Source organism: Choristoneura fumiferana, chromosome 30, assembly GCF_025370935.1.
Source record: "Choristoneura fumiferana chromosome 30, NRCan_CFum_1, whole genome shotgun sequence".
In the NCBI taxonomy this organism is placed as follows: Eukaryota; Metazoa; Arthropoda; class Insecta; order Lepidoptera; family Tortricidae; genus Choristoneura; species Choristoneura fumiferana.
In genome coordinates this window covers 1,687,944-1,701,105 of record NC_133501.1, presented here as the reverse complement: position 1 = coordinate 1,701,105, position 13,162 = coordinate 1,687,944, and the positions used below count along the sequence as shown (strand labels likewise).

Sequence of the window (13,162 nt, the reverse complement as noted above, 5' to 3'; positions counted from 1 at the left end):
TTTTCATTAAAAATTATGAGCAATTAACGTCAAGCAACACTAAATTTTAAACGTCAAAAAATCAAAAAAGCCGCAAAGGCGAAAGTAGTTTATTTAGTTTTTAGTGTTATTTGTTTAATTATTGTTAACATAAACTCGTGAAGAGTGCAACAACCATAATTTTATCTAGTCTTAGTTGTATGTACAGTATTTTAACTCGCAATTCCAAAGCAATGACCATGTTATTGTGCCATAAAATTGTTGATTGACGATCCTTTGTTAGCAAGTTGCATGTTTTTGCGGCCGTGGACCAACGATTGAGTGATTTAACGACTAGAGAACCATTATTGCGTCCTGTTTTTGCGTATAGAGCTCTACAATCAGATATTTTGAGCTTTGATATCGTGTTTTAGCGCGACCATAGAGTTGGTATACCTTGTAATATTTCGTAACACCGTCGCTGGATAATTCTGCTAGAAACATGGCTGTGTTGCTCAATTTCGACCGCGAAAACTTCTTCGACGGCCTGAAACACGGACTTGGTGGTATTAGGATAGGATTCCAATAAGAAATTCGACAATGTCAGCAATAGAGACCAAGCAAGTGTGGTCTAGCATATCCAATGATGGCCTTGACTCTAAGTATGAGAAATGTCGTCATATTACAGAAGAAATATACAAGAGAATAGACATAACATTTCAGATTAAAAAGTTAGAGACTGGCACACACAGTGATGATTCGGACCAAAGGTATGAAAAACAATCCCTTTTATATATTTATCCTCCTATTACTCATAGTACAGGCTGTACCATCCACCATTTCATGTCAGTTATATGTTTTTTTTTCTTTATACTAAAATACTGGCCAGGCCGGACAGTATGTATAGGCTATATAAAAGAAAGAACTTATCTAATGATGTCACCTGTGTGGCCTGTGAAGAAGAGTACTCTGGATTAAATTTTAATAATTTTTGTTTTTGGCGACTAGTTGCTTTAGATTAGCAACCACTACTGTCAATGACTTTGGTTCTGGGTTCCCGAAACATGCACCTATTAAGTATTTTTGGAATTTATGTGCTAAGCTAAATTGCATTTAAAAATTTCCATGACCTTTACGGTCAAGGAAATCATTATTAGGATATCTGCTAACATATGCAAAGCAGAATGGTGGATGTGAAGTTCCCACTTTGCACTGGGCCCACATTGGACCTGTAGCTCAAGTATTCTCATTCTGAATGGAGAGCTTTGTTCAGCAGTGGGATGTACATATCACACCTGCCGAATGAAACTGGCTTAATTTGAAATATTTTCATTTCAATAATAAACTTCAAGTTCTTCTTTATACATGTAGAAAATATTATACAATGAAGTAAGTAGGTAGGTATAGGTTTAAATGACATTATCTCAAATTTAGTCAGTTTATTTTTGAAGAACTCAATATTACAAACAATTTTTCTAATTCATTCATAAACAACTAAGCTGTGAGGAAACAAACATTACAAAAAAAAACAAGTTGTTAACCTCTTCTTTTTTGAAGTCAGTTATAAAGCAAAACCATTTATTATGCACAGCATAAAAGTGAAACGTAGGTGGTTAGTTGCATGAATTGAATATTTTTTTTTTTTTTTTTTTTTTTTTTTTTTTTTTTTTTTGTTTTAGTAACATTTGCAATCGGTACATTCAACCATAAGCAAATCTGTTACATGTAGTATGGCGTTTGGAATGAGAAGTCCACTGACTGCTCTCTTCCTCATTAGCAAAGTTTCAGTTGACGGGGTTCTGGAGTTCAATCCGTAGCTGCGTCCAATATTTTGCGTCTCTTAAGACGGCATTCGTTAATGTCACCCAAGGCCAATGCTTGTGCAAGCTCATTTATGTGTGTTGTTAGTCTTATTTTGTATGATTTGCTACGAGAAGATAATTCTTCATTTATTGTTGGCATTTTGAGATACTTGTGCACATCCTCGTTTTTGGTGAACCAAGGTGCACAGCATATAGTTTTGAGGGCATTATTTTGGAACCGTTGTAAAATCTCGATATTAGATTTGCTAGCTGTTCCCCATAGTTCCAGCGCATATGTCCAGATGGGTTTTAGGATAGTATTATAAATAATAATCTTGTTTTCCAAAGACAATCTCGATTTCCTCCCAAGCAACCAGCTCATTGCTCTCATTTTCATATTCAAGGAATCGCGTTTAGCCTTAATGTGATTTTTCCATGTTAATCTTCGATCCAGGTGTACTCCGAGATATTTGACACATTCAACTTGTGGTAAGGTGACGTTTCCTAGTTTTACTTCAGGACATGTTTGTCTATTGAGCGTGAAGGTAATGTGGTTAGACTTTTGAGCACTAGCTTTGATTTTCCATTTTTTTAACCACTCATCTATCATAGACAACTGAGTTTGAAGCTTTACAGAGGCCTGCTCATGGCTCATATCGCAACTTAGAATAGCAGTATCATCTGCATACGTCGCTACCAATACATTGCTGCTCACAGGTAGATCAGACGTGTATATGGTGTACAAAACTGGGCCCAAAACAGATCCCTGAGGAACTCCAGCGCGTATCTCGTGAATTTGAGAGCTATGCTCACCATACTGCACATAAAACAGTCTGTCCCTCAAATAGGAAGCAAAAATCCCAAAGAAGGCGCCTGGAAGTAGCCTTTTGATTTTAAAGAGAAGCCCTTTATGCCACACTTTGTCGAAAGCCTGTTGGATATCCAGGAATGCAGCTGAGCAGTATTGTCTCTGTTCCATAGCATTGCGGATCTCTTTTGCAATTCTGTGAATCTGTTCAACAGTTGAGTGATTTCTTCTGAAGCCAAATTGGTGGTTTGGGATTAGAACTTTTTCATCCATAATGGGTCTTAGTCTTTCCATAAGCAATCTCTCGAACAGCTTCGATATTACGGGCAGCAGGCTTATCGGACGGTAAGAGGATATCTCTGTAGGGGGTTTGCCTGGCTTTAGAACCATTATGATGTGAGATACTTTCCACTGGCACGGAAAATATCCAACTCTCAAAATACTGTTAAATAACATTGTTAAAAAGACTATTCCTTTGCGGGGCAATTTCTTCAATATATATGGTGTAATTAGATCGTATCCAGGCGCTTTCTGCGCTTTGAGCTGTTTGATGCCCCTTGCAATTTCCTTAGGGGTAATTAGCCTCATTGAGGGACTAGACTCGCATTCAGTACTTAGGTACTCGTTAATATCCGAACTTTCCTCTTCACTTTCCGACATATTAGGTGTGAAAACTTGACTGAGGTATTCCGCGAATGCCTCAGCTTTTTCTTCTTCTGTTCTTGCCCATTCCCCTCTAGCTAGTTTGATTGGGGGATATGCAGGTTGGGGCTTCATTGAATTTTTTACCATATTCCACAATGTATGTTCTCCATTACTTGAAGCTGATAGCGTCTCGATCTTAGATTGGATATTTTCGTTTTCCATTTCTTTTAGAAAAAGTTTAAGCTCAGTTGCTGCTTTGTTCAAGGCCCGCTTATCGATTGGATTACGAGTAGCGTGCCAGACCCTGCGCAGTCTACGTTTTTCCAGGACCATCTTACGGACCGTTTTGGTGTTTGGTACATTTCTTACGTCCCTCTTCTTATAGCATGGTGTTGCAAGCCAAGATGCAGTCTGTATAATATTAGTCAAATGACGAGTTGCTTCTTCGATGTCTTCTGGTGATTTGAGTGATAGTTTAAGATTTATTTTGGTATCAATGTGTTCACTAAAGCTTTCCCAATCCGTTTTGTCGTTTGTTAGGCGAGGGGGTTCCTTCTTTACTATGGCTTTCGTACTAAGTGTTAATATAACCGGTGTATGATCACTGCTACCGTCAAGGCTTCCCTCAACGTGACAATAGAGGTCAGTTATATTTTTGCAGACAAAAAAGTCCAACAGGTCTGGAACTTTATTTGTATCTGACGGCCAACTGGTAGGGGCGCCCGTAGCGAAGCTGTTAAGGCCCAAAGTGTCCATGGCTTTTTTAAGCTCTCGTCCTCTGGTGGTTGTAAGCCTTGATCCCCAGTAGATATTTTTTGCGTTCCAATCCCCGCCGGCAGCAAATCTATTGCCAAGAATTTTAAAGTAGTCTACGAAGGTGTTTTCAGTTATTCTGTGTCTTGGGGGACAGTAGACGGCTGACAGAGTCAATGGCCCTAGAGTGTCATACACTACTATGTTGGTTGCTTGGATTTCTTCAGTCTGCAACATTTGGTGGCAATAATGCTTCAATGAGCGCCTCAGTATGATAGCAGTTCCTGCATGTGCTGTGCCATCTGGGTGAGCAGTGGAGTATGTCGCGTAGCCCTTTATTATTTCTCCCACAGAGGCATTCTTGGGAAGGTGAGTTTCGGATATGAGTAGAGCATCCAAATTATGCTCCTTTATGATTGTCTTCACTTCCTCCAGCCTTGATTGGAGTCCATTTATATTCCACGTTGCAATTTTTAGATTAATTGGATAGCTTTTGTATGATTGTAGTCATCAAATTCAGCAGGGTACTGATTTGTTGTAGTAATAGGTCGGTTTTTTGTGCCTGGTTCGTCAGAAGGTCGATAATTGTTGGGTTTAATTTTGGTGAATATGTTTGGTTTTTTTGATCTGAACTAGGTTGCTCTGATGTTTTATCTCTTAATGTTTCTGAATATGATCGTGCGTTTGAGTTGTTAAATATGTTATTATTATTGCTACTATTTTTAGTATGTATGTTTTCGACGTTATTTTCAAAGCCAGATGAAGTTGTTTGCTTATGTACTCGACCGGATTTTCTTTTTTCAATCTCCAAGTAAACTTGACAGCCCTTGAAATTAGCAGGATGATCGCCCAGACAGAGCGCGCATTTAGCCGGAGTGGAGCGATCTACTTTCTTACATTCGCTGGTTTTGTGATTTTCCGCGCATTTGACGCATCGGAATGGGCGCATACAGTGATTTTTGGTATGTCCATATTGTTGGCATCTCTTACATTGGACCACTGTGGTTTGCTTTCTTGGATATTCTATTGTAACTTTTGTATGGTAGATATATTTGATGTCTCTAGCTTTGTTGTTGTTTGGTCCTGGTATAAGATTCACAAACCATGTATGGGTTTTAATTTTTTCTGGGCCGTAATGTGCGTTAATTATTTCTCCTGATACACTGTTACCCGTTTCTTCAATGGCTGTTTGGATCTCTTCTTTTGGTGTTGATGGGTGGAGATTTTTTATAACCAATCGAAAAGGTCTTTCTGATTTCGGACTAAATGTGTGTCCAATTAGTCCTTTAGCTCTTATTAGTTGCATAGCTTTTTTATATGTTTGTATATCTTTAAAGGTAATAATCAATACCTGCTTAGTTTTGACATTAAATATAAAGCTTTCGTCTTCTATGCCTGTTCGGAGGAATTCCTTGAGTTTTGTGACGTCTTGGATGCCATAAAGTCTGATAGGTGGGGGTCTAGGTTCTTTTTTGGTAACACTTTCTTCATATTCTTCATTAGGTAGATCCTGATATCTATTTTGTGTGTTTATGAATTCTGTTGGGGAGCTCACCTTCCGCTTTTTAGCTCGATTACCACGTCTTAGAATGGGTACAGTTTGCCAGGGCACGGTTGGTACTGACTGTGGTGGTTCGTCTGTTTCCTGCTCATTACCAGATTCAGGGTTTGAAATGATCTCTTGCTCTGTTGGTATTATTTCTTTATCGTTTCTAAACATACTTTTGTGAAATAATTGTTGAACAAGTTGTTTATTTGTTGGGTTAGTTTTTACCCCGTGTTGAAGGGAGGTGTTGTGGGAGTTTTGTGACATCTCACTGGTAACACTGTCACGCCGGCACTGACGTTTAGTCCGATCTGACAGTTGTCATTTTTTTTTTTTTTTTTTTAGAAATTAAATGTGGGTAGAATAAGGTAATGACTTGCGAGTGAGTAAGATAATCACATTTTTTCACTATTAACACGCTTTTTTCCTCAAAAATAACTTTGTAATAATGTTCACTGAAGTTAATTATACCCTTCACAATAACTCTTGCAAAGCGTACAGCTTTTTATTTGTATTAAAATCGTTATAACTGGGAGCGCACTTCCGCCTTGTTCGCAGTTGAGCAGATTCATGAATTGAATATAATATTATTTTTAGTTACTATCACAAGTGTGGTTTGCCGTTTACCTTGTTATGCATAAAATAATGAATATTTATGAATTGTTTATATGTATTAAAGAAACTTGTTTTACAAAACTTGTGAATCTTTATTTACATATAAGTTGTAGCATATTGGCAATTAATAATATGATTTTCAAAAAATTATAGGGTACTTCCAGGTATCCTAGAAAGTTGAAATTTTTTATGAAGGTAGCTTTGAGTAGAGCCATTCATCGTATAAACTGACAAGAGTATAACTCTCCTTGTATCATTCAAAGGTTAACTGGAAGAGATCCCTTTAAGGGATAAGTTCGCCTTTGTACATCTTATTATCCTGTGTTCTGTTATTTTCATGTGTTTTATGTACAATAAAGAGTTTTACAATACAATACAATACAACTCTTAAATAAAAAAGATCTTTCATGTCTGACTGACTGTCTGTATGTCAATAGACCATCTAAAATGACCCCAGCTGCATATATTTTATTTTTGCTTTGGAGAAGGGCTCTGCTAGCACTGGATATTCATAAATACCTACAAATTTGTAGGGAACCCTGGGTGCGCCAGTCGGACTCGCAAGTGGCCGGTTTTTTTTATTTCGTTGTGGAGTCGCCCTTGATACCTTGATTACATTTGCAACAAGCGTCCAATGTCTTAGGCCTTTATGAAGTTTATATGAGGATCGAGGCAATACAGTCGATGCAATAGATATTCAGGCGCCTTAAGGAGGAGGTCCTCAATTTGTCTGTATGTTTTTTTTATATGTTTCATCATCATCATCATCCCAGCCTATATACGTCCCACTGCTGGGCACAGGCCTCCTCTCAGAACAAGAGGGCTTGGGCTATAGTTCCCACGCGGGCCCAGTGCGGATTGGGAACTTCACACGCACCATTGAATTGCTTCGCTGGTTTGTGCAGGTTTCCTCACGATGTTTTCCTTCACCGCAAAGCTCGTGGTAAATTTCAAATGTAATTCCGCACATGAATTTGGAAAAACTCAGAGGTGCGAGCCGGGGTTTGAACCCACGACCCTTTGTTTGAGAGGCGATAGGTCAAACCACTAGGCCACCACGGCTTTATATGTTTGTTACGCAATAACTCCGCCATTTGTGGACCGATTTTCAAAATTATTTTTTATATTCTTAGGAGATAGATTATATTTAAGTACATTATTCTACTGTGTAAAGTATAAACATTTATCAATGCAATTAATTACAAAACAAAAACTGTATGTACAGTTTGTATATCCATTCAAAACTTTAACCAACAATTTGTTCTACAGTGACATAATAGACAGCAACGAATTAAGCAACGAGACTGATCTCTTCGCTTGTGACAAGAGCAGCATCAGCAGCTCCGAGCCGGAGCGTCAGCCCGACCGGTACATAAACATCAATAACAACGAGGAGCCCAAGAAGAAGGCTGTTGTGGTGTGCAAGAGGCCCCGGAAGAGGTCAGTGGACAGTGTTTGTTTATATGGAAAATACTAGTGTTTCCCTGCAGCTACATAAATATGTATGAACAACCTTAATGTCATGTTAATAAATAAAGTCGTACATGTTTTTGCAATTTTGGCCGTATCAATATCTTAATTTATAGTTAACTGTACATTAGACTGACCCCCTGTTTCACCATCCATTGTTTAAATTTATTTGACAGATAAATGTGACGCCATCTCTATTTGTTTGGTTGGAATTGACGGAGACGGCATCACATTTATCCGTCAGTTAAAATTAATCAATGGGTGGTGATACAGCCCCTTAGACTATTTCGAACCATGTTCACTAAGCTCGTATTATAAATTGTTTCAGATTCAGAAAACGCGTAAAGAAACGGCAGCCGGCGGCGGAGCGCTCCGATTCTGACGCCTCGAGCGACTCCGCGCTGCCTCTGAGCCGCATGGTGGTAGACCCGACCGCGCGCCCGGAGCCCGAGGGCGAAGTCATGGGCGTGCCCAATATCATCATCATCACTAAAGGTACGCTGACTCTGACTCCGATGGTGATGCCTCAAGCGACTCCGCACTGCCTCTGAGCCGCATGGTGGTAGACCCGACCGCGCGCCCGGAGCCCGAGGGCGAAGTCATGAGCGTGCCCAATATCATCATCATCACTAAAGGTACGCTGACTCTGACTCTGATGGTGATGCCTCAAGCGACTCCGCACTGCCTCTGAGCCGCATGGTGGTAGACCCGACCGCGCGCCCGGAGCCCGAGGGCGAAGTCATGGGCGTGCCCAATATCATCATCATCACTAAAGGTACGCTGACTCTGACTCCGATGGGATGTCTCGACTCCGCACTGCCTCTGAGCCGCATGGTGGTAGACCCGACCGCGCGCCCGGAGCCCGAGGGCGAAGTCATGAGCGTGCCCAATATCATCATCATCACTAAAGGTACGCTGACTCTGACTCTGATGGTGATGCCTCAAGCGACTCCGCACTGCCTCTGAGCCGCATGGTGGTAGACCCGACCGCGCGCCCGGAGCCCGAGGGCGAAGTCATGGGCGTGCCCAATATCGTCATCATCACTAAAGGTATGCTGACTCTGACTCGATGGATGTCTCGACTCCGCACTGCCTCTGAGCCGCATGGTGGTAGACCCGACCGCGCGCCCGGAGCCCGAGGGCGAATCATGGGCGTGCCCAATATCATCATCATCACTAAGGTACGCTGACTCTGACTCCGATGGGATGTCTCGACTTAAAATTTTAATATAAAATACTGTTCTAAAAGTTCGTCACCAGGCGTTTTTGATGACGTGTGCTTTGGTCCAGTGTTGCAATATCGAACAGATACATCCTCCAATATTGCATGTAGAAGGCAGTTACTGCCGTCCCTCATCCTTTCCGTGGCTGCTGATTTTCGTTTGCGTATGATGGCTCCAAAACTATCTGTACGCTTCTCCGCACTTCAGAATGAGGGCAGCCGCAGCAGCATCCTGAAGGTGTTATTATATTGGACCTTCAGAGCATTGAATGACTTTTGTGTAAAGCGAACCCACAAGCTGCAGGTGTAGAAAGTCTGGCAGTAGGCCTTAAAAAGAGGTAGACTTATGAATGAGTATGGCCTCTCCAGTAGGATTTGGGAGCGTTTGTGGGGCCCGGGCTAATACTACTTAAGGGCCTACCTAATTAATTAAGAGAAGTCTCTTCGTTCCATTCTCCATACAAACATAGTCCCGGTCTCAATTGAAAACTAGGCAACAGAAATAGATGAAATTTTGTAAGTATGGACTAGACGTAATTATCTATGCCTGTTGTTTTCAGATTTTCATATAAATGTGTAATATCAGAATTACAGGAGCTCAAAAGTCAACAAAAAAAAGATATCAACTTTGCACGAGAATTACACTAATATTTTTTTTTACAAAAATCGAAAAAAACACAAGCATAGAAAATATAACGAATATCTTGATTGTAAAATATCATTGATTTCTGTGCTATACTTTTCGTATAATATGAGGACAACGAAACCCAAAATTCAACCGCCCAAATCTCGATATAAATATAAATGATAAATATAAGATATAAATTACGGACGTCGTTGCGGAAGGCATGGGGGGGGGGCGGCTGTGAGCGCTTATGTCACGAGCGATAAAGACAGCAATATCCCAAACGAATACCTAACTTCTCTTAACTAGCTGCGATTTTTTTTTACATAAAACTGACCGTGATTGACACCTATCTTACCTGATGATTTTGTCAAATACCGTCTTCGGTAATGATATACTAGGTCTCCAAAGGGGGTTGGGGGCCCTTTACAGCCCCAAAAGTCTTTATATAGATCCGCGCCTGGGATTGTGGGTTCATACTTGGCTCGAACCTCGTGAGTTTTTTTTGTAATTCGTATGCGAAATTGGTGGTGAAGGAAAAACATTATTAGGTTTCACACATCTGCGATGTTAATCAATGGTCTGAGTGAAGCTCCGAATCCGCACTGGGTCCGCGTGGGAACTACAGCCCAAGCCCTCTGATTTTGAGAGGAGGCCTGTGCCCTAGCAACGTTACGCCAGAAATGTTGATTATAATTATCTAAAATAACACAGTTTTTTAATTGTTTCAGATTTTAAACCACGCATCAAGACCCCAGACAGGAAACCTTCAAAGCAAGCCACAGATAAAACTAAGGCCATAGACAACACAGCTAAGGCAAAGGCCATAGACAAGACCACAGATAAAGCCAAGGCCGTAGACAAGACCACAGATAAGATAGACGAGGCTTCGGGTGATGCTAAGGAAAAAGTTGATTTGGATTTGAGGTCTTGTGATGAGTGCAGTCTGTCGTTCCGGGGCGAAAGAGGATTGAGGTATAGAGAAAACCTGCTTTTAAATCTAGGTATAGTTATATATAGTTACAAAATATACTTAGTGGCACAAAATTTCGCCCACTCTACATACAAAATTACCTATTTCTGCATACATTTGAGGGCCAGATTTTTTGCCGCTCAGAAACCTAAACCACTGAAACTAAAGAAGTTTGACGACCCAGTGGTTCGAGAACCGGACGAAATTTGAGGTCCCGGGTTCGATTCCCGGTCGGGGCATATCTTTGTATGAAAATACGAATGTTTGTTCTCGAATCTTGGGTGTTTAATATGTATTTAAGTATTTGTTGCCTGGTACCCATAATATCACAAGCTTTTATTAAATTATATTTTACCAGATAACTCACGTCTGAAATCGAGTTTTGTTCGACAAGTTTCGGGCTAATTCGTAGCCCTTCTTAGGAGCAACGCGACTCGGCGGATGTTGCAACACGCGCACGCTCGATTTAAGACGTGAGTTATCCGGTACAATATCATTTCATATGATATTAATTTTATTTATTTATTCTATAGCAGGCTGAAGCAGAGTGTGCAAGTTACTTTCAATTTAAAAATATTGATCTACTTTTTTTTTCAGACGCCATATGAATATGACACACTTCACCCCAACCAACAAATACCAGCAAGGAGCAAATCCTTTTTAAACTGCATCATTTCTGGTTCAGGCAAGTAACATGAACGTCGTTGATTTTTTTTAATATACAGTCGAATTAAATATGAAAACATATTTTGAAATCACGAGAATTGTACAAGGAAAAATGAAGCTAGTGTTTGTAATGCCGTCTCTATCCATCATATCAAGATTCAATGTGTCAGAGAAGGAAAGTAGATCGCAAGCTTTGTGAATGCATCTATTGTATTTTATTATGTAAACAAATAAAGTAACATAACGAAATGCATATCGGTTTAATGCCGCGACATGTTTCGAACCAGTCTTAGGTCCTACTTATGGATTGAAACTTTTTTACACGTCATAATTTCAACCATCTCTTGAATAAAAGAAGGACCTGAGTAGGTTTTCAATAAGGCGCAGACGCTCGCATTCAGAGTTTGCCATAGCACAAATTTATTTGAACTGGTAACACTGTTGAAGGTGTGACTTCCTTTATTTGCCAATAGCGCGCCAAAACGCATCGAAATCAAAATCAGTGTCATATATTTCAAAAATTATTATATAAATCTAAATTTCTGAGATCTACTAAACCGTTTTTCTACAATTGGTAGAGAACCTGACTACCTGTCTCCACTTTAAGTTTGTAGTACTATTTACGAGACACCTTGTATAATCTATTAGAATAGATTAACCTGTGCTCTAATTAAGACCAGCTAACGCGTTAAACTTTGTTTCAATTAACCCTAAAGGTCCAAGCAATTTTCAATAAATTTGTGCTATGTATTTTATTAATTAAAATAAATGTGTTCCGTTTAATAGTTGTAAGGGTTTTTCGGTGTATTTTGGAAGTTTTGGAAATGGTTGTGTGAGTTTGTTTGGGTGACGAAGCGTGGAGTCGTCGGTGCTGTCTTATTACATACATGGGAAAATATACAGGGTGTGCCCTTTAACAGGGGCAAATAATTAAAACATACATCGTACTCGTCAAAGTAAACGATATTAGTTCAGCGACTTTTAAGAAATGGCAAAGATGAAGAAGATGGCCATTATAACCAACACTTATTGCAAATAAATGAATTATGAATTATGATGAAGCGCGTTAAAGTTCGGGAGCCCGTGAATTCACCGTGCTAAATGGGGAATGGATGAAAATTTGTCGCACGGTGTGACGTCACGCGGAAATTCTACTCTGGCCCTATACCACGAAGTGCAAAACTCGAACTTCGTATGTTGCCGTCCCGCTGACGCTTATGTCATTTAATACGCGAGTGAAAGGGACGGTGCGGTACGAACTTCGATTTGCGAGTTTCGTAGTAGCCCATCAGATAACTAAAGGGCGGATGGTGGATGCAATGTGGCGACGAAAGCATAAGACGGATAAGACTTCGATTCATATTTTTGTACAAAAATGTACAGAAGATTGAGTGATGGTGATAATGTTCCTAATAATGGTGGAGTATCACTTTACAAATACGCACGTCTTACATCTGTATGTAAAGACGTCATTTTCGCTACATAAGTGAATAGTGAACTATAAAGGGAATGCACTAAAAACAACTTATCTTTCAATCATGTTCTCTTTTTTTAAACCAATTGTAGTCGCATCCCATTGCTGATAACCTAATAACCTAATTAATTAGAATGTTTAAACATTAGATGCTCGTGGACAGTGGTGATTGCTTTCCATGCTTTTGATTACACGAGAAAAAAAAACAAATTGGTAATTTATGTTTCTACGTTATTTGATCGAATGAGCAGTCAATTAATATTGTGCAATAGAAGCGGCAACGCGTTAATTTATTGCACGCGTTCGTAGGGTGCGTAAATGTAATAAGACAGCATTGAAACCATGAGGCAGGGTCAAAAATCTGTGATTGAAGGCATAATGTGATCGTAGATTATTTAGGGATTGTGCGTGGAAAGGTCCTATGTTTAGATGTGGCAACACTATTGGACCAGAAAGAGGAATTCTTCATAATGTCTCTGACCATGGGGCTTTACATTCAAGGTTCGATTCTACTCGCAATAACTGAGCTACATTTGTTTTGTGACATTTTCAAATAACTTGAATTTAGAATATTTATTGATCCTCAAAGTTTAATCGTTAAATCA

General features: G+C 39.7%; 1 protein-coding gene across 1 annotated transcript; it reads left to right on the top strand.

The window, feature by feature from the left end:
- Window positions 1-29: 29 nt before the first annotated feature.
- LOC141444456 (uncharacterized) lies at window positions 30-12,430 on the top strand. The gene is made up of 6 exons (XM_074110004.1): window positions 30-728; window positions 7,397-7,567; window positions 7,926-8,135; window positions 8,233-8,372; window positions 10,176-10,419; window positions 11,015-12,430. The coding sequence occupies exons 1-6, from the start codon at window positions 559-561 to the stop codon at window positions 11,079-11,081; spliced, it is 1,002 nt and encodes a 333-aa protein (XP_073966105.1). The 5' UTR covers window positions 30-558; the 3' UTR covers window positions 11,082-12,430.
- Window positions 12,431-13,162: the final 732 nt, after the last annotated feature.

Bases quoted from the DNA above. Each gene is read 5' to 3' on its own strand.
- LOC141444456 (XM_074110004.1), top strand. From the start codon at position 559: ATGTCAGCAATAGAGACCAAGCAAGTGTGGTCTAGCATATCCAATGAT. The intron at 8,373-10,175 runs GTACGCTGACTC...TAATTGTTTCAG, and splicing joins TATCATCATCATCACTAAAG to ATTTTAAACCACGCATCAAG. The intron at 10,420-11,014 runs GTATAGAGAAAA...TTTTTTTTTCAG, and splicing joins CGGGGCGAAAGAGGATTGAG to ACGCCATATGAATATGACAC.